General features: G+C 29.6%; 3 protein-coding genes, 1 long non-coding RNA gene and 1 pseudogene across 4 annotated transcripts; 2 read left to right on the top strand and 3 right to left on the bottom strand.

The window, feature by feature from the left end:
- Positions 1-677: 677 nt before the first annotated feature.
- Positions 678-1,487, bottom strand: LOC126676283 (stress-induced protein KIN2-like). The gene is made up of 3 exons (XM_050370454.2): positions 1,332-1,487; positions 973-1,041; positions 678-874 (listed from the first exon to the last, which is right to left on the bottom strand). Exons 1-3 carry the CDS (start codon positions 1,386-1,388, stop codon positions 800-802), a joined length of 201 nt encoding a protein of 66 aa, XP_050226411.1. The 5' UTR covers positions 1,389-1,487; the 3' UTR covers positions 678-799.
- A 3,055-nt stretch (positions 1,488-4,542) lies between these two features.
- On the bottom strand, positions 4,543-5,425 carry LOC126676285 (uncharacterized). The gene is made up of 3 exons (XR_007640260.2): positions 5,289-5,425; positions 4,930-4,998; positions 4,543-4,830 (listed from the first exon to the last, which is right to left on the bottom strand). It is a non-coding gene; the product is annotated as an uncharacterized LOC126676285 (long non-coding RNA).
- Positions 5,426-7,957: 2,532 nt separating this feature from the next.
- Positions 7,958-8,666, bottom strand: LOC126676284 (stress-induced protein KIN2-like). Its single transcript, XM_050370455.2, has 3 exons — positions 8,517-8,666; positions 8,257-8,325; positions 7,958-8,168 (listed from the first exon to the last, which is right to left on the bottom strand). Exons 1-3 carry the CDS (start codon positions 8,571-8,573, stop codon positions 8,094-8,096), a joined length of 201 nt encoding a protein of 66 aa, XP_050226412.1. The 5' UTR covers positions 8,574-8,666; the 3' UTR covers positions 7,958-8,093.
- A 1,902-nt stretch (positions 8,667-10,568) lies between these two features.
- Positions 10,569-12,011, top strand: LOC126678628 (uncharacterized; annotated as a pseudogene).
- A 3,531-nt stretch (positions 12,012-15,542) lies between these two features.
- LOC126676276 (uncharacterized) lies at positions 15,543-20,139 on the top strand. The gene is made up of 16 exons (XM_050370443.2): positions 15,543-16,001; positions 16,092-16,253; positions 16,334-16,516; positions 16,651-16,708; positions 16,898-16,948; positions 17,110-17,192; positions 17,392-17,479; positions 17,819-17,860; positions 17,942-18,016; positions 18,134-18,202; positions 18,313-18,428; positions 18,560-18,672; positions 18,799-18,878; positions 19,008-19,128; positions 19,550-19,616; positions 19,749-20,139. The coding sequence occupies exons 1-16, from the start codon at positions 15,751-15,753 to the stop codon at positions 19,882-19,884; spliced, it is 1,695 nt and encodes a 564-aa protein (XP_050226400.1). The 5' UTR covers positions 15,543-15,750; the 3' UTR covers positions 19,885-20,139.
- Positions 20,140-20,917: the final 778 nt, after the last annotated feature.

Below are 20,917 nucleotides of genomic sequence, written 5' to 3' on the forward strand. Positions count from 1 at the left end.
TAGTGTTTTTTGAGTTTGGTGTATCGATTTGCCAAAAGTGTAAAGTTGGTTACTGACATTGCCAAATTTCAAAGTTTATGTTGTAATTGCAAATTAGGTCAAAGTTGGTGTATGAATTTGCATTTAACCCATTTACATACATATGATCAGCATATAATATTCAATAGTTCCCTAACTTCACTTGATGATATGTTGACCATCATATTTAATTTTAAATCCCAAAAAGGACCATAAGAATATGTTTGATCATGATAAATTACATTTGATTAGATATCTCAAATGTAATCTTTAAAAGAGCCAAACTTTTAAAAATATATGAATTCAATTCAATTAATTTTATTTTTATTTTGAAATAAAGGTGAGGATAATTCTCCATATGTGAATAGTCAAATTTTACTCTTTATTTTATATTTTTTTCATATTTCAGCAATGATATTTTACTTTCTAAAATAAACTAATTTTTTCTGTTTGAGAATGTGTTTTTTTTTCAACATAAAAAAAACTAAAAGTAAACTAAAAGAAAGATAAATTAATTAATTAATTGATACTATGTAATATTTATGGAAAAATTGAGAAATTTTTTTTAAAAATTTCATTGGACTTAAATTAAAAAAAAAATAAGAAATAATTATAAGCTGTTTGATTATATATCTTTTATTTTGCCAGTGTAGTCTATATTTACCAAATGTATTCATTTATTCGTCAAAATGTCTCATGACTCTTATGAAATTGGAAAAATACAAAGAGGGCAGTAAAAACTGCACAAACTGAAGGAAAGAAATCAAAACAAATAAATTCTTCATTTGTTTGCTCCAACTTTCTCCTTAACAGTGTCAGCCATTCCCTGTGCCTTAGCCTTTACTTGTTGACCAGCCTGCAATTAAAAAATAATAATATTAAAATTTGAATGATTATATATTAACAACCTTCAAATTCAAATTCCATGAATTAATTAAAGCAATTTTTATAAACCTCTTGGCATGATTCCTTAGCAGATTGGGCAGTATTACTAGCCTTGTCCATCATCTGGTTTCCCTTCTCCTGAAATTTAAATAAATTATGAGTTTTAACTTAGTCGCACTGAGAGAAAACAGAAATGGCGAAATAATAAACAGCTGAACTAAAAACGGAAAAATGACATTTTTATAAAAATAAAATTATAAATATATGAATTTTAAAAGCGTTTTTAGAAACAGAAACACAATGTTGAATCGTAGTTTGTATCCAATATAGAAAATTGTTTAATTACAGAACTATGGTATCTCGATCAAATGAACATTTTAAATATATAGTGGTAAAATATAAAAAACAACTAGTTCTATAAAACTAACCTTAGTCTGGCCTGTAGCCTGTCCAGCTTGGAAGCTAGCATCCTGTGATGAATTCATTTTACTTCTTGTTTTTTTTTTGGATGAATAATTTTACACTTTTACTCAACAAATTGAACTTGAATATTGATATTGCTGTTGATGATGAAAATACCACAATTATATTGTGGAATTTATAGTTTTTAACATCCTATCAAATTATTGACACATGTACTATAGATTTAGGCATGTTCATTGCCTTGGAATAGGACAATTTCTTACCAATTCTAAGTTATAGTTACAAAATTTACAGAATTTATAGGCTTTGACATGTTCTCATGTTCCCTTACTGCTTTGTTTTTTTTTTATTAAAAATACACATGCATATAACAGGTTAAAATAAAAATTAAGGACTGATTTCGACCAAAAAAAAGTAAATTTTTAGGATTGTAAATGGACCATTTTGATATAATTATTGGGATCTTTAACCAGGCTGCATCGCTGCAGGATTAAAATTGTGATTGTGCTTACTGTTCATTACAGTCATCAAACCAAGAACAAATGTCAATCAGCTGGAATTTTTACTAAACCAAACCTTATTGGAAATGCAGTAAATATTTGGCAAAATGTTTATATATCCATAGCTATGGTCTATTTGTTAAATTACCACAATTTTACTATCATGCAAATTTGATTCATCATTTATTTAATATGTGCCATATATACCAACAACTTCTTTGGAATATCAAAACATCAATGTTTTGAGATGATTTATATTGTTATTTAAAGATTCAAGTCATACACCAAAATAGCTGTAGATATAATTTACACATATTGAATAAATAATTTTAAAATTATGGTATATTTGGCGAATGGACGGACCATAACTATGGATATTGATAAGTGGATTTTGTATACATTTTATTGTGACTTATCTTGTTGTTATTGAGATGATATACTAAGAAAGATTTTGTTTTTGTTGATTATTTATGCAAGAAAAACATAAAGTAATTATTGAAAGAAATAACAAAGAAACAAAGAAACATAAGCAAAATTAATACGAAATTAGAGAGTAAACCAAGAACATCAAAGATACTATGTTTATTGGGTTTGTAAAATACAAAACTAAAAACTGAAACAATGAGCTTCAAGCTCAATTTATTGAGCAAAGAAATAAGACTTGATGAGTTGTTTATGAGTTGTAATTCATGAGCTGTTGTAACCAGCTGTTGATGTGGTGAATTTGGGGCAGCAATGTTGTTGAAGCAGCGGTGCATGCAGCAGTATTGGCGAGCAGTTTAGCAGCAGGATTTGTGTATTGCAACAGCAGCTGCATAAAATCTGTTAGATTTAATCCTTATTTCGAAAATTTTTTTTTGTCGTTCTTAAAGACCTCAAATGAACAAGTATTCTTCGTATAAATCATAATATACATACTCATCTTTCCAATTCCTCAGAAATTATATATCATTTGGAGGTGTTTACCTCAAATTCTGATGTTTTAAAAATTGACAATTTGAGCATCACATTTACTTATTTGCATATTTGACCTTTTTAAATTAAGCGGATGTTTTGAAATTTTTAGAGACCTATAATGAATTCATGTTCCTCATAAGAAATAAACTAGACATATTAAACTTTCCAATGAATCAAAAACCAAATCATTTAGAGGTGCCTATAGAAAGTTATGAAATTTTAAAGTTGGTGGTTGCGCAGGGATCGGTAGCTTGTCGAGTTGATTTTGTAGCTCGAGTTGAAATGATTGTAGAAATGGATCATCTCGTCGAGTTGATCGTCTGAAAAACAACATAATACTTTTTCAAAGCACGCTAAAATCAAAGGGGCTCAATTCTAATCAAATCCGAACTTATCCTATATTATTTTGAAGAAAACATACTCTAAATATATGTATTTTAAGGAAGGTAAAGTCAAATCCTTTTTTAAAATTCTCTCAATATTACTCTCAAGCTTAAAGGAAGATCAATCACAATCCAACATAAATAATGATGAAGGTAAAGTAAAACTTCTGAAGCCTCTATAAATAGATTTCAAATTAAGGCTATTCATTCATTTAATTCAACATATATATATATATATATATATATATATATATATATATATATATATATATATTATTTTTTAGTTTTAATTTAGTTGTTCTTTAGTCTATCTTATAAAATTATTTAAATACAATTTGAATATTAAAATTTCATTGAAACAAATTGTTTTCAAAACGAACCGAGTTTGATTTATTTTTCCTTCTCATTAATGTGCAATACATTATTGTTTACTTGCTTAACTTTATCACATTCTAATTTCTCTCGGAAATAAAATTCTCGTTCAATCATCTCATTCTATTTCAAGCTATAGCAGAAATACATTTTAATTTTTAAAACTACTTTTATATATTTTAATGAGAGTTTTATATATATTAACAATTGAATTCGTCTTAGTTACCAAATATTTTAGTTTATTAAGAACTATATAGCTTTAAGAGCAAATATTTTAAGATTTATGAGGTATCCCATAATTAACAGTTTGGTACCTTTTGTTTTAAATATCTATTGAATGGTCCCTCAATTTCAATTCCGTTAACTATTAGACCCCTCCGCTAATTTCGACATTTACTTTCAAACGATTTGGTACCCCATTTTTAATTTCGTAACGGTTTGGTCCCTCACTTTTAATTTTATTAAACGATTTGGTACCTCACTTTTAAACGATTTGGTACCTCACTTTTAAACGATTTGGTACCTCAGTTTAATTCCGCTAAACAATTTGTCCTTCAAATTAATAAAATGGTCTCTCAGTTAACGTAATTAAAATTGAGGGAACATTAAGTAGACTTGTGAAACAAGAGGTACCAAACTGTTAATTATGATATATTTCAGAAACCTCAACGTAATTTGCTCTATTTTTAATACCTCTTGGCACTGATCAATTATTTAAATTTTCTCCAATATTTTAATTTCTATTTTTATAAGATTGATAAAGTTTAATTTCGAAGTCTCTATAATTATTTTAGAAGAGTCAGACTTTACTATTTATTTTATATTTTTCATGTTTCATTAATAATACTGCACTTTTTAAAATAAATTACTTGTCACCAAATAAAATTTAAAATATAAACTGAAAGAAAAAATAAATTATTTAATATTTATAGGAAAAAAATTAAAAATACGAAATTGTAAGTTAAAGAGTTAATTGAACTTAAAATAAAAATAGAGAAACTATATTTTTCTATCAAGAACAATAAGCCGATTTTCTATCCATCTTATATTAAAATCCTTATCCAATAAACAAGAATTGTACCAAATATATCCCACTTATGACTTACAAATCAAAAGTTCTCATTGATTTATGAAAATTGGAAAGAAAACAAAAAAATGAAGGCAGTAAAAACTGCACAGACTGAAGCAAAATAATAAAAATAAATATAGTAAATTTTTCATTTGTTTGCTCCAACTTTGCTCTTAACAGCTTCAGTCATATCCTGTGCTTTAGCCTTTACTTGCTGACTAGTCTGCAAATCATAAATTCATGAATTAAAATAGGAAACACTATTATATTAACAATCTGAAAATTCAAATTTCATAAGAGTAATTAAAGTAATTTTATACACCTCTTTACAGGATTCGGTTGCGGAATTGGCAGCATTGCAAGCCTTGTCCATCATCTGGTTTCCCTTCTCCTAAAATTAAAACAATATATAAGTTTTAGCTCGATCACAATGTAATTATCTATGTGGTACGGAAATAAATTCGCGGAATATGATGAAACGTCAATTTTTATAAGAATAAATTAGAAATATAGGATTTTGAAGTTTCAGAAGTGTTTTTACTTTAGAAACAAAAACAAAACACCGAAAAATTTCCGTGCATTGTAAAAAACTATTTAATTATCGAACCGTAATGTCTCGATTTCAATTGCATAAACATATTAAACAAATATTCAATGTGATGTTAAATTATAAATAGTAACCTGAGCTTGGCCCATAGTCTGTCCAGCTTGGAAGCTAGCATCCTGAGATTGATCCATTCTTGTTGAACGATTTTAGACTTTTCCTCAAATATTTGAGCTTGAAAATTAATTTTTCTGCTGATGATGAAAAAACCACTATTATGATGTGGAATTTATAGTTTTCAATATCCTATCCATTTATCGACACGTGTACTGTAGATTTGAGCATGTTCATCTAATTATTGCCTTGGAATAGGACAATTGCTTACCAATTCTAAGTTTAGTTAGTACTTTACAGAACTTATAGGCTTTAACATGTTTTTATGTTCTCTTACTGCTTCGATTTTTAATATATGGCATTTGTACATCAGAAAAAAAAATATACGTATGTATATAATAGGTTAAAATAAAAGTTAAGGAGTGATTTAGACCAAACGGGTATAAATGCACCATTTTAATATGATTATTTGGATCTTTAACCAGGTTGCATTGCATGCTTAAAAATTGTGATTGTGCAGTTAGCAAACCAAGAATAAACTAATGGAGTTTCTATTGATAAAGACCAATAAATACAGCTTATATTAATAGACAGATAAATTAATTTATTTCTAAAAGATACATATAGACTATACTGTAAAGATATTTTTTTTAAATAAATAGTGGAGCATTATATTAATAATAACCGATGATACATACAGCTTACAATAAATAAATAAATTATATCTTAATATAAATTACTTCTTTAACATAATTTTTAAATTTGCAGCTATATGTGTTTTTTTATTGTGTTAAAAAATTAGAGCAAATAACTTTGGGACCTTCACATATAACATAGTTTATAGTTTGATATCTCTTATTTAAAATTTCCGGTCTTTGATTTTTAATTATGTTAACGATTAGGATTTTTTGTGAATGATTTTCCGTTAAATTACACATTTAAAGAACAAAAATTTGTCAAAATTTAAATGAAAAATTTAAACCTAAAAATACCCCTAAATCATTTTGAATTTAAATAAAATTCATGAATCAGTTGGCTCGTCTACCTCACTTTTTATTTTTTTCGTCGAGAACCACCCCAACCACCATCGCCTCCTAGTCTTTCACTTGCCACCACCACTACAAGAAATACTAGAATTAGCAGCAAATACTTTTGCTGCTAATAGTGCTAAAATTGTTACTATTAACATAAAGCAACAAAAAAAATTGTGGCATGGCTGCTAATAAAACGTTGTCGTAAATAATTGGTAACAAAATTTGCTATAAAATGCTGCTATAACTTAACTAATGGCAGCAACTTTTAAAATTAATGCTGTAAAATGTTTTTTAGCAACAAAAAAAATTAGCTGCAAAAACATTTATTGCCATATACAGAATTCCTTGTACTGCACCTTCCTGTCGAAAATCACTCAATCCATCACCGTCTCAAACGAACCCTTCGTGTGGGTTCGTCTCATCGTCTAAAAGGAACCTAGATGCGATGGGGTTTGTCTCGGACGAATCCATCGTCGGAGACGAACCAACCTCTGTTTGCAAGAGGTTGGATTTTTTTGTTACTTCGTAGCATGACGCACGACGCCGTTTAGGGTAATGGGTATTTTTGTCTTTTCCGTTCGTATGTTACGGCAGAAACACAAAAATGTTAACATAAGCCTCTAATAGTTTATATAATTGAAAATGAGGGGCCATTAAATAAAATTTTCAATCAAAACGTACGCAACTGTAAATTATATGATATGTGTGGAGGGTCTCAAAGTAATTTGCTCAACAAATTAAAATAAGGATTACACTCTCTTTTTTAATTGTGAAATATTCTTATAAAATAACCATTCATTTTTTTGATACTTGTAACATCTAACATTTTTAATTCCTTTAAGAATATTTATTTTCAAATCAGACTCAAAAATAGTTTTTAAAATAAAAAAACTAATAATTAAAAAATAAAACATTTTTCTTAGCACATACCAATCAGCCTCACATGATTTTTGAATTTCTTACCAACTTAATTATTTATTATATGCTCATTCAATAATCATGATGGTGGTTTCAAAAATTAGGGTTGTGTACGAGTTGTCAAATACTAACCGAATATCGAATTGAAAATATTCGGAATCAAAATATTTAGTAAATTTGATACTAAACTCTAACGAACTGTTTCATAAAAAAAACTCTAACGAGCTGTATATAATTTAAAATTAATTAATAATGTGATTTAATAATATATAAGAATGATACTATAAGAAATTTTGTAATTAGAAAATCTTATTTTAAAATTTATTATTAAATTATAATGTTTTTAGATATATATTTGATAATTTATTTTATACTAATATTATTTTGACAACTTTAAAAATGTTTAATAATATCCATGCATATTGTCAAAAAATAAAATTAATTTCCATGCATATTGCAATATTATTGGACTTTAAAAATATATTGATAATATAAATAGTATTTACCTACAATATTAATATAATTGATTATAAATAATATATTTATTAATTTAAATTATTTAGTCATAGAGAGAATTACATGCTTTTAATTATATAATTAAAAATATATAATTTTGTACACCCATATATATATATATATATTTAATATTATATAATTTTTACGGAAAAATTTCAAGAAAATCTTTATCTAACAAGAACTATGCTTTATAATAAATTTGTATCCAACATTCACACGGCTCGTACCAAATGTATCCACTAGTTATTCATAATGTTTCATTCATTAATCTTATGAAAATTTGAAAAAACATAAAACAAAACTTGCAGTAAAAACTGCACAAACTAAAGCAAAATAATGAAAACAAATATAATTAATTCTTCATTTGTTAGCTCCAACTTTGTCCTTAACAGTTTCGGTCATTCCCTGTGCTTTAGCCTTCATTTGCTGACCAGTCTGCAAATCAAATATTAATGTATTTAAATTATGTATTAACGAGATGCAAACTCAAATTCAATGGAGTAATTAAAGCATTGTTAAAAACCTCTTGGCAGGATTCCTTGGCAGACTGGGCAATATTGCTAACCTTGTCCATCATCTGGTTTCCCTTCTCCTGAAATTTAAATAATTTAAGAATTTTAGTTTAGTGGTACTGAAATTATCTATGTAGCATAAAATAGAAATGCCGGAAATTATTTAGTTACAAAATTATACTATGTCGAGTTTGATCAAAAGAACATTTTAAAAATAAATATACATACAATGTTAAAGTTAGAAAAAAAAAACTAGTTCTATAAAACCAACCTTAGCCTGGCCAGTGGTTTGTCCAGCTTGGAAGCTAGCATCCTGTGATGAATCCATTTTGCTGTTTTTTTTTGTGTGTGAATAATTTTAGACTTTTAATCAAATAAGATGAACCTGAAAATTAATATTGCAGCTGATGATGAAAATGCAACTATTGTGCTGTGAAATTTATAGTTTTCAATATCCTATCCATTTAGTGACACATGTAATCTATATTTAGGCAAGTTTATTGCCTAGGAACAAGACCGTTTCTTACCAATTCTAAGTTTAGTTTTGATTTTACAGAATTTATAGGCTTTGACATGTTCTCATGTTCCCTTGCTTCTTAACATCTGGCTTTTATAAATTTTAAGGAAATAATACACATATGCATATAATAGGTAAAAACAAAAATCAAGGAGTGATTTGGACAAAAAATAAAACTTCAGGGGTGTAATTGCGCCATTTTGATATAATCACGGGCCTCTAACTAGGGCTTTTTTATAGTTTTTTTTATCCAAAGGGCTTTTTACAGTTACTTTTTTTGAAATAAACCTTTTTGTTTATATATCACCACTATATGAATAACCATTATTTTCTTCTAATGATTAAAGAAACAAAGTATACTAAAAATAACGTAAAATATCTTTAAAAACACTCACATTTTAACCCATTTTTAATAAAATTTTCACCTTATAAAATCGTCAATTTTGTTCAAATCTCCACTTTTCACTTTCAATTGTACCCAATTTTTATAAAAGTTGACTCTTATCTACTCAAAAATTTAAATAAATAACTTATTTGAACTTTTTGCATATGAAGTATATGTGGGCACAATTGAAAGTAAAAGGTGTAGATTTGGATGAAATTGACAATTTAAAAAAGTTATGATATAATTGAAAATGGACTAAATACTTTACCTAAAAATAAAATATCCGTGAAGTTTTCCCTCTAACTAGGCTGCACGCTTGACGACTTGTGTGTGATTGTGCTTAATGTTTGTGGTAGACTTGCAGACAGCAAACAAAGAACAAATGATAATATTTTAAAATTTTTAATAAACCAAACTTATTTGGAAATAGTAAATATTAAAGGTTATAATTTAGTATGGAATTTTATGTTTTATTTAAGAATTAGATTCTGAAAAATATTTCCTCAATTTTTTTAAAAAAAATAAGTGATTATTCTTCAAATATTGGTTAAGTTGATTTTGGTTTTTTGTTTAATTTGTCATGTAGTTTGGTTGGATGAAGAGTGTTGCCACGTCAGCAATTTGCTGAGTTGGCAGTGACGTAGCAAACATGTTAGCAAAATTTCGGTTCAATTCAAAAAATAGCTATAAAAAACATCAAATATGCTAAAACGGGCTAGATTGGACGATTTTTAAAAATTTAAATACAACTGACAAAACCTGCAAAAGTTTAGTATTTTCGGGTGACGAAACCTATATTTTAAAAAAATAATAATAATTAAACATCACCTAGAATTTGTTATAACTTATCTATTATCCTAAATCATTAATGATTTAATTATTTATGATAAAAAAATAGTTTATAAACATTAGTTAGGATTATATATTATCCCAATATAAAAAATACATAATGGATAATTGGATATATGTATCATTAGTGTCCAAATACAACTATAATGCAAATGCTTATGGAAAACATATGGAGAAAATCTGCTACACAAGAACTTTAAAAAATTGCTATTTCTTAACAATTTTATAGATCCCAAACTTTGTTCTAAGGGGCAAATCAAATAGCTTACTAAAACGAAGAATCATTGTAATTTCCAACCATTTAGATATATCAACAACTTCATTTTGAATAACTCTTTGCACTAAATTAAAAATTTATTTACATTTTGTTGTTTAATCAAATACTTAAATACCCATTTGAAGATTTAATTGCATCTCAAACTTTTGTTTTGTTTAAGCTGCATAAGATGGACCCTTTCACATGTTTCAATTCCTAGCCTACGGTTGATAAATAAAAAAAATAAACTTTTTTTTTTGGTTCTCACTCTTTATCTTCTTGATCTATCAAAGGGTACTAGCAAAAACATGAAGAAATGTATCAAACACATAGCAATAGAGAATTTTCTTTAGAATTTCAGCCTCAAATTCCTATCTTGAGGCCAAGTATTCATTCAAGAATGGCAAATTTAACATTTAAATTTCAAGACATATATGGATTTACATGAGTAGAAGGCAATGTGGATGATGTGAATATATTGAATCAGGTCTGAGAGAAAGTTAGAACACAAGATAGGGTTTGGTTGGCATTATAGGTTAATTAGCAAAGGTGCAAATTGGTATTTACAGCCTCACGTTACTTCAATTACTAAAGAAATTATTCATCAAAAAAAGTTTATTGAAGGAATTGTTTTCAAATCATCTCTTAAATTGTCTAATGCAATTAATTTGAAAAGGCTTATTAGAAAAGGGATTCCTCCTGTTTGGTTCTCTTTCTAGTGCTACAAAGAAATAATATATTGTTCCTAATAGCTAATCTAACTAAAGCTGTTGATGGAAAAATTACTATTGCTACTAAGCAAATCGATCATGATCTGCCGCAAACCTTCCCTGGTCTTCCGTGGTCGGACACACCAGAGGGCCATGCTATTCTTCGATGCGTTCTCGTTGGATATTCGTTCGCTGATGATTCTGACGCCGACTATTGTCCGAGCCTAAATTATGTTGCAGCGCTGCTGTTACTTGTTATGAAAATTGAAAAAGATGTTCTTTTGGATGTCCACGGTCCTTTGATAATTGTATTAGTTAATGATGGATATACGATTAACTTGTCTGGATGCCATGTCGAACAAAGTGTTTTCAAGAATTTGCTTTCTAAGGAGTGCCCAACGATAGCTATGCACTTGGAAGAAATGGAGTTTGACGTGTCTCTTGTTGCTACCGAGTTGTTCCTGCGCATGATCTCGAAGAGCTTGCCTTCTGAGACAACTCTACAAGTATGAGATGTCATTTTCTTCAAGGGAGTTAAGTGTTGTTCAACGTGGCTTTGGCTATGTTTAAAATGAAGGAAAAAGAGCTGCTTCTAACTCAACATGTTGTGATGTAATTAACACATTACAGAAAACAATGCATCACCTTACTATGGATTTACAATGCAATGTTACAATTTTGGTTTCATACAAAATAAATTATTTTTGTTTTCTCCAATATTCCAATGTCTACTTTTATAACATTGCTAAATTTCAATTTTTAAGCCCGTCATCAGAATCTATTCATTAAATGACACATCAATTTGGAATTGTTGTTTGAAAATGTAACAAATATTTTGAAAAAATCAAATTAAATATTTAACTTTTCTAATTCTTCTATTTCTCTTAAACAATATTTTTCTAAACTAATAATTCTTTTAAAGAAGAAGCACTATTCTTTACCGCAACACCAATCACTCCTCACATAATTTTTGAATTCCCTACAATTATCCTTAATTTTATAGTATTGGTTCATTCTAGAATCGTGATAGCAGTCTCAAGTTCATGTGATTATAATGCATGCAAAAACTCATATTTTAAAAAACATTGTATAAAACACTATGTTTTATCTATTTTAATATAATTCTTATGTAGTTTTAAATAAAACCAAATAAATACTTATTTAATTATTTTTACATATTAAGTAAACAGTATTTTATCAAAAATATATTTATTAAATTACATATATAAATATTTTTAATGTACCTAATACATACAACACTATTGAAAATACTCATGAATCTAGGTGTGAAATTTACACTTCAAAACATGGCCGTTCCGGTTTGGAATCCCCATGTCACTGTTCAAGAAAAATTAGAACTGGCCGGTTCGAAAATAAAAAATTTAAAATTAAATGATATTGGAATACCAAAAAAATCCAATTTAGTATTTAACTTGTTTTAAAAAATTCACTATTGATGCTTTGATTATAGGCTTAATTGCTCCAAAAATCACCAACTTTCGCGTGTTTTTAATATTTGACACGAACTTTTAATTTTGGCATATAAATACACGAACTGTCAATTTTTTACATATATAACACGAGCACCGTTTTTGACATAAAACGGTACCATTTTTGACGTAAAACGGCACCGTTTTTCACCTAAAACGGAAATTTGGTCATATATGTAAAAATTGATAGTTCGTGTATTTATATGCCAAAATTAAAAATTCGTGTCAATTTTGTGCATTTAAGCCGTGATTATAATGAAGCTACTGTAAATACACCATACACCATAACGATCAACAAGCAAAGTCCAGCTGGATGAGACATGAGTTTCACACTGCAGTAGCCAATGCCACATCAGTAAACAGCATGCTTTGCATGAGTTGTTAATTTTGAAGAAGATGATTCTGTTATTAACGGTTGTTAGACCATGTCAGTAAGTATAGCAGTTTATTTTAAGAGAATAGGTTTTTTTATGTTTAAGTTGTTGAGTTTCTGTCAAATGCTTGAACTATCAAAGCATGACAATTACCAAATTTTTTTGGAGCCTTGATTTTTGAAACTAATAAAGATATTAGTTGGTTTACCAATTTTTGAAACATATGCTTGAACTATCAAAGCATGACGGGTAGAAACCAGCCCATGATCACGGCCTACTCCCGGATCATGGCCGGTTCCGGATTTCACCAGTTCCGGGCTAGTTGGTTTATTGATTCTTGATTTTATCAATTCCAAGCCGAATTTCACAGGACCGGTTCTGAGCCGTTTCACAGGTAGAAACCGGCCTAGGATCACCTCAATCAATTATGAGAGAATATGTTGGTAGACCTATCAGATTGATAACCTGTGACTCTTTATAGGCTTGACGAGCGATTTTGCTTATACATGTAAGCAACAATTGTTTATTTTATAAATTTAACTTTTCAGATAATACTATATATAGATTTAATAATTTTGATCATTTTGAAATTTGCATTTGACTCAGTTTCATAAAATCATAACGAATATATTTTAAAAAAACTAGATTTAATTATAAAAAAATACCTCATCTTTTCGGTCCAAACTTTCAATATCTTCAAATTTAGCCAATTGTTCATTTTTTAGTTTCAACTATAGCTATTTGTTCAAATTAAACTAAAAAAAATGCGCCCTTCATATTATTTCATATTATTCTAATTTATCCTTTTACCATTAAAAATTCAGAACATAAAGTAATATAAAGTGTATATTGAATCTTTTTCTATTCAAATTTAAACAAATGGTTATAATTGAAACTGAAAAATAAACTAAAATTGAAGATTTTAAAAATTTAAGCTATAAATAAAAAAAATTGAAAAGTTGGAATATTTTTGGATTGTTAAATAATAAAATTATTATAAAGTATGTCACTTTATATGTTTATACATTAAAATAAGAGTTAATGTCATAAAAATTCACCAACTTTACATGTTTTCTCAATTTAATCACGTTCTTTAAAATTTATCATAAAAATACACCAACTTTCATTTTTTCCCAAATTCATACACGGTGTTGAACTTTCACTCATTCATTGGTTAAAAATGACTTACACCTCAGCAAATTGCACCAATGAATGAGTGTCACATCAGCACCGTGCATGAATTTAAAAAAAAATGAAAATTGGTGTATGTTTATGAGAAGTTTTAAAGAACGTGATTAAATTGAGAAAACGTGTAAAGTTGGTGAATTTTTATAACATTACTCCTTAAAATAATAATAAAGTGTACATCATTTCATATTTCTGCATATCTTCTGAACTTGCCATTGAACTCAATAGTTTGCTTATACTTGAGGGTTTAGCCTAGTGGCTAAGCATCTTTCCGTACATCCGGCGGTTGGGTATTTGACCCCAAATTCTTGTATAGGCTGTGTTTGTCTGATTTAAAATTTAATTAATATTCCGCTAACTTCCGCTAACAACTGGTATGTATAATACTTGGCAAAAAAAAGTCAATAATTTTCTTTTCCTTTGTCAGCCTTTTGTAAATAAATTTTTAGTGGCACAATAATTGCAAAAAAAATTGCATTATTGAAGTAGCAGGGCGCAAAAGCAACACACAAACTATATAAAGTAATTGTATTGTAGGGCAAGAGAATCATTACATATTGAATGGATGGATGGGCCAAATGCAATTGCCAAAATCATTTACTATATATATGTGAATTTAAATCAAAGGCAATAATCCATGGCCTCAAATGGTATAAGCGCTGGACAGCAAACTGTCAAGGTCGTGGGTTCAATTCCTCCCACAAGCGCTCCCCCCTTCTCCAATTATCAAAAAAAAAATCATAAGAATGTCGAACATAGTATTTTATCTTTCTTTTTTTTATTCAAATATAGGACAATTTTTATGTTTTTTTTTCCTGAATTTTTAATCCGGGAACATTAAACGAGAGAATTTCACATTTCCACCACTCAAAAATAAGAGATCATGTCAACTTTTGCCATACGTGTTGTAATTGATTATCTACTGAACCGAACTAGTAATCTTTTTATTCATCTTTGTTTTGTTTATTAGAGCCTCCAAAACTTAGATTAAGCAATAATATGTCCCCTCAATTTATATAATGAGCAAATAATACTTAAACTAATTTTGTGAGTAAATCAGTATACGAATTTAGTGATTATTGACAATTATCTCATTTTTGTAATTTGTCCTTTAAATTTATAAGTTAATATTTTCTTTAAATTGACAATTTACCTCTTTAACTTATAAGTTAATTTGCCAAAATGTGATAGTTATTGATTGATTATATGATATTTATTGATAATGATATTTAGTTAATCTGCCAAAATATGATATATAGTTCCTACCGTAGAATTTGGTTCATACATATGCATGGAAACGGAGCTTTCTCTCTCTTTCCGGCAATCCAAGCGGTCATAATCTGGGTAGATATGTTTCCACATGAAAATAGAAAAAAAAAACTCACACAAATCACGGAGCACGTCAACGTGTATATATTATAATGATCACGTGGTATTTGCAGAGCACATCAAATTGAATTCTATTACAATTACCGTTGACTAACACTACATAAAAATGTACTATTCTGTAAAAATGAAATCTAAGAACTGTGTAATAAATTTAAAAAAATGTCAGAAAACAGAGGCCATTGCCTGCTTGTGGTGAATTTGCCTGCCACTTCCATCATTTATTTAGCATTAACAAACAAAACAATGATGATTTTCAACAACTTCCAATCATTTAAAATGTAATCATCTCCAATAATTTAAATAAAAGTTAAACGAACAGATTGTATTCATTTTTTCAAGAACAAACCATGTGGAGAAGAAGCTTCAGCACCACCACCACCACCGTACTGAAAGATAAAAAATGGGACGCGTTAGTGATCGGAGGTGGCCATAATGGTTTAATCGCGGCAACTTACTTAGCTCGCTCTGGTCTCTCAGTTGCCGTGCTAGAACGCCGCCATGTGATCGGCGGTGCCGCCGTAACTGAAGAGTTGATCCCAGGTTTTAAGTTTTCTCGGTGCAGTTACTTGTCAGCTCTTCTCCGTCCCTCTATTATCAAGTTAGTACCAGTAATTTTCCGTACATCTTGTTTGACCTTCGATTTCTTGATTTCCTGATATTGGTTTTGGTTATAATATGAAAAATTTAGGGACTTGGATTTGAAAAGGCATGGTTTGAAGTTCTTGAAGCCTAAGGCTTTCGGCTTTACGCCTTGTTTGGATGGTCGTTATCTTCTGTTAGGACCTGATGAGAAACAGAATCATGCAGAGATTTCTAAATTCTCTAAACATGATGCTGATGCTATGCCGAGGTGATTTTCTTATTGTTTAACCAAACATGTCACTAATTTCTTTATGGATTTTGACTTGATTATTACTTCTTGATGTGTAGATATGGAATGCATTTGCATAAGTACTCTAAATTGATGAACTTGATTATGGAATCACATACTCCTGAAACTGTATCTGGGGATAATGTTTCCTTTGCGGATCGCCTGAGGGATAAGAAGCGCCGGTCAATGTTTTGGGCTAAGTGTGCATATCATGCTCTTTCTCTAGGGCAAAAGAATATGGTGTAAGTAGTTCAAGATTCTGCTTTCTGAATTGTACCGTTTCTCACATGTTTTCCATAAGATGGTTATGAATATGTGAATCAGTCTATTTGATTCCTGGATGTGTTGAATGTGTAAGATGTTTTTCATATTGCAGGGAGTTTGTGAACCTTTTACTGTCCCCAATGTCGAAGATTCTCGATAACTGGTTTGAGGTTTCCTTTTCCTCTTCATTACTCCTTTGTGATTAATTTTTCATCTTGTACTTGTCCTGAATATGTCTATTGGAATTGATGCTTGATCTTTGTTGTCCACTCGATAAATTTTAATAGACTTATGCTTTGCTTTTTTAAAAATTTGTTCAATTGCTTTGCAAGTTTTTGATTGCTCTTTGGTATGTGCAGTCAGATATTGTGAAGGCAACTATGGCAGGAGATTCAATAATTGGAAGTATGGTAAGGATTTGATTTCTTGTTTGCAATGTCAATCAATTACGATTTACGACAAGCATGATTTCTTTGCTAATGCTACCCCTCATTCTCATTTGATTCACTAGAAATTTTATATAGCTGATAACAAAACGTGAAGATCCCGCTTTCTTGTATTGGTCTTATAGGGAAGCATTCATATGCCTGGGAGTGGATATTTTCTGCTGCATCATCTCATTGGTGAAGTTGATGGTGAACCTAACATTTTTGCGTGAGTATGTTATAATTGTTTCAGAATTGCTCATTGTAATAAGCTGCAAAGTATGCATATAAGTCGGGGAATGAATGTGTATGTGTGTATGTTTGAGAGCAAAAGCTTTATCATTACTTGTATGCATATGCTTCATTTTTCATGCATCTTAATCTCTATTGGAAATTTCTTTATCATGTGTGACTTGCGTACATCGTAGGCATGTTGAAGGCGGGATGGGTTCAATAAGTGTGGCCATAAGTAAAGCTGCTAATGAAGCTGGAGTTCATATTGCAACAGAAACTGAGGTATGTTTACATAGCTAGTCTTGGTTTATTATCTTGTGAGAAATTGGTTTATCATTTAGCTCATAACATGCGCGGAAAAACTTATATATAAATCACAGTTTATCTAGTCATCGAGTGAAGTGTTAACGTCATTTAAATTAAGATTCAAACTTCAAAAAAGGAACGTAAATGCTCACTGAATTTTATTAATCCAATTTGATTACCTGTGGCTGATGCTTTGCTATCTACCTGGTTGTTGTTTTCACCTTTCCTGCTATTTTTCTGTGCAACTGTTTGTTTCCTTATCACTCAGATTTATGTTTCTCAACATTTTCACAGTTCTTCTTATTTTCTTTATAGGTCTCAGAGTTGATGATTGAAGACTCTGGCATTGTTAAGGGGGTTAGTTAGCTGGCTTCTTCAATTGCTACGACTAAGCATAATAATTTCAAGTCTCATAGAAGTTTGAATTGTTTAATATAGGTCTGTCTAGCCGATGGGACACAAGTGCATTCTTCAATAGTTTTGTCAAATGCCACCCCTTATAAAACTTTCATGGTAAGAAGCTCGATATGTTTCGCAATCAGGACTGCAAGAATAACTGAAATGTTCTGAAATGATGGTGTGTGCTGAAATATACTTAAAACTTCAACCTTCTTTATTTTCTTGACACAGGAATTGGTGCCTCGAAATGTTCTTCCTGATGACTTCGTCCGCGGTATCAAGTGTTCAGACTACAGCTCTGTAAGATCACTTAAGATCATTTAATTGTATTAAATGTTGGATTGCTTCTCGCATTGAATGTTGTTATTCAGTCCATGCTTACTTTTCTTTGTCATCAATAACTGATACAGGGATCCACAAAAATTAATGTGGCTGTTGATAAATTACCTCAGTTCCCTTGCCTCAAGATGCATAATGAAGAGGCAGGTCCACATCACACGTCCCAAATTCAAATCGGACCTGAGAGGTATTCTAGAATATATTTGACCTTACTTATTTTGAAATTATCTTTAGGTTCTTTAGGCCAATGTTCTTGGCCATGGTGCGCCAATTCTAACTCTTTTTTTTTTACTTCTTCTCCTGTATGGATTATTAAAGTATGGAGGAGATTGGTTCAGCTTGTCAAGATGCTTGGAATGGCATCCCGTCACGAAGACCTGCTATGAAAATGACTATTCCTTCGTCATTGGACAATACCATTTCACCTCCTGGTACAGAAAATTGCTTCTTCAAAATTTATAGGATGTCTAAATAATAAAGGCGTTTGTCCTTTATTTTCCTTTTAATTCTTTTCATTTAGATAGCTAAACTGAGTGTATCATTTGAAATTCTTCCAGGCAAGCATGTTATCAACTTGTTCACACAGTACACACCTTACAAACCCTCTGATGGTAGCTGGGAAGATCCTAAATACAGAGTAAGTTGCTTTTTACCCATCGCAGCAGTTTGCAACAAGTGATTTAACTTCTGAACCAACATGATGCTTATCGGTTAGCAGTAATGGAATGTCCAAGTCGTTCTCATTGAAAAATTGACTTTCTATCAGGAAACATTTGCAAAAAGATGTTTTTCCTTGATCGATGAATATGCCCCGGGTTTTAGCTCATCAGTCATCGGATATGACATGTTAACACCGCCAGATCTTGAAAGAGAATTCGGTCTCACAGGTATTCTACTCTGCAGCTACCCATTACATGAATAGCTATATCTTCGATACAGACATGCCATTAAATTTTTTGCCTGCTAAAAAGATATAAAAAAAATTGTGATAGTTTTCTTGCTAGAATGATAATCCATGTAGCACGGAAGCAAAAACACCAAAACAAAAAAAATCCCGAAATGGAAAACAAAATGATATTTTATACGAGAATATGTTATGAATCTAGAATAGCAGACTTCCCAAAGTATTTCTGAAAATGGAAACAAAATGTTGAAACATAGAACTCGAGAAGTTTTTATGCAGGTGTCGATAGCATAATTGTTAAAGATTTTGACCAACAAATACCTAATTTTGAGTGTATAAACTAAGATTTTTCAAATGACAGCATTTCTATAAAATTCTGAACTTGATTAATGTGTAAATAACAGGAGGAAATATATTTCACGGCGCCATGAGTTTGGATTCACTTTTCTTGATGCGACCGGCTAAAGGATGGTAAGTATTTAACAAGTTTAAACATGAAAATAATGCAGAACAAAAGCAAAAGTTGTATAAACTTTTTTATATTGATGATAATGAAGTATGCAGATGCATAAATATTGAGAATGTTATTGCCTTGAATTGCAGGTCAGATTATAGAACACCCGTAAAGGGACTGTATATGTGCGGAAGTGGAACGCATCCAGGAGGTGGAGTGATGGGCGCACCCGGTCGAAATGCTGCTCAAGTTGTTCTTCAAGATGTTAAGAAAAGTTCTAGCTAGCAGCTTCTTCTTTTTTTTTGCTGCTGCTGCTATGATTCTTTTTCCTCCTTATGTTCGATAAAACATGACATATTGGACATAAGTAAGAAATAGTTCGGGAAATAAGGGAGCATTTGCCCCCTTTAATTAAAATACAAAAAATTAAAAAAAAAAATTTAATTTATCATTGTTATTCAGAAAATATTATATGTTGGTTCCTTTAATTTCAATGAATTTTAATTTTGATATATTATATAATAAATATTATATTTTACATTTTTAGTTTTCATTTCTGGCTATGTCTATTTGGACTTTTCTAAGTACATATGTTAAGAAACTGAACTAAATTGAATTACAGAACAAATTTGATAAATTCAATTTATTTCGATTTGTAATTACTAAACATATAAAGAAAAATTGATACAAACTGAAATGAAAGAACCAGCAAATTAACTAATTGGACTTGATTTGTTTTGAAAAATATTTTTTTTTTCTTGTGTTTCATTTGAATCCAAACACACTCCTATTTATAATCAAGATTTTTACTTGTCTTTTTAATCATACGGGTATGTTACTAAAAAAGGTTTGATTTTTAGCAAAATTTATAACTTAATTATATATTTTTAATTTTTATAATGTCACACATGACCTTCATGATCTTTCAATATTCTAAAATTTCATGCATGATCTTTCTAATTCTTGGAAGTCTATACAATCCAGTAATTCGAAGCTGATGTTGCTAATAGGAGAAAAGCGGGTGTACCCAATACATAGTGATTAGCTGCATTTTCTCAAATGACCGGATTGTGTAAAATTATCAAAAATTAAAAGAACATGTATGATATTACAAAAAAAAAAAGATACCAATTAAATTGCACATTTTGCTAAAAGTCGATCATTTTTTTAGTGATTAACCCTTGATAAAAATACTTTTAGTATATAAGAATTTTCCTTCTCGATTTCTTTTGAAAATACACAATCAAAAAATAAAAAAACTATACAAGACACTACTAATTGTTGTATTGTATCTGCTACTAAATTATAGTTCAAATGG

The sequence above is a fragment of the Mercurialis annua genome, linkage group LG4 (assembly GCF_937616625.2).
Source record: "Mercurialis annua linkage group LG4, ddMerAnnu1.2, whole genome shotgun sequence".
In the NCBI taxonomy this organism is placed as follows: Eukaryota; Viridiplantae; Streptophyta; class Magnoliopsida; order Malpighiales; family Euphorbiaceae; genus Mercurialis; species Mercurialis annua.

What these genes read in the sequence shown, in the direction of transcription:
- LOC126676276 (XM_050370443.2), top strand. Translation starts at nt 15,751, where the DNA reads ATGTGGAGAAGAAGCTTCAGCACCACCACCACCACCGTACTGAAAGAT. An exon ending in GGTGAACCTAACATTTTTGC is followed by an intron (nt 17,193 to 17,391) that starts GTGAGTATGTTA and finishes CGTACATCGTAG; the next exon opens with GCATGTTGAAGGCGGGATGG. An exon ending in ATTCAAATCGGACCTGAGAG is followed by an intron (nt 18,429 to 18,559) that starts GTATTCTAGAAT and finishes GGATTATTAAAG; the next exon opens with TATGGAGGAGATTGGTTCAG.
- LOC126676284 (XM_050370455.2), bottom strand. Translation starts at nt 8,573, where the DNA reads ATGGATTCATCACAGGATGCTAGCTTCCAAGCTGGACAAACCACTGGC. An exon ending in AAACCACTGGCCAGGCTAAG is followed by an intron (nt 8,326 to 8,516) that starts GTTGGTTTTATA and finishes TTTAAATTTCAG; the next exon opens with GAGAAGGGAAACCAGATGAT. An exon ending in CCAAGGAATCCTGCCAAGAG is followed by an intron (nt 8,169 to 8,256) that starts GTTTTTAACAAT and finishes TTTGATTTGCAG; the next exon opens with ACTGGTCAGCAAATGAAGGC.
- LOC126676283 (XM_050370454.2), bottom strand. Translation starts at nt 1,388, where the DNA reads ATGAATTCATCACAGGATGCTAGCTTCCAAGCTGGACAGGCTACAGGC. An exon ending in AGGCTACAGGCCAGACTAAG is followed by an intron (nt 1,042 to 1,331) that starts GTTAGTTTTATA and finishes TTTAAATTTCAG; the next exon opens with GAGAAGGGAAACCAGATGAT. An exon ending in CTAAGGAATCATGCCAAGAG is followed by an intron (nt 875 to 972) that starts GTTTATAAAAAT and finishes TTTTAATTGCAG; the next exon opens with GCTGGTCAACAAGTAAAGGC.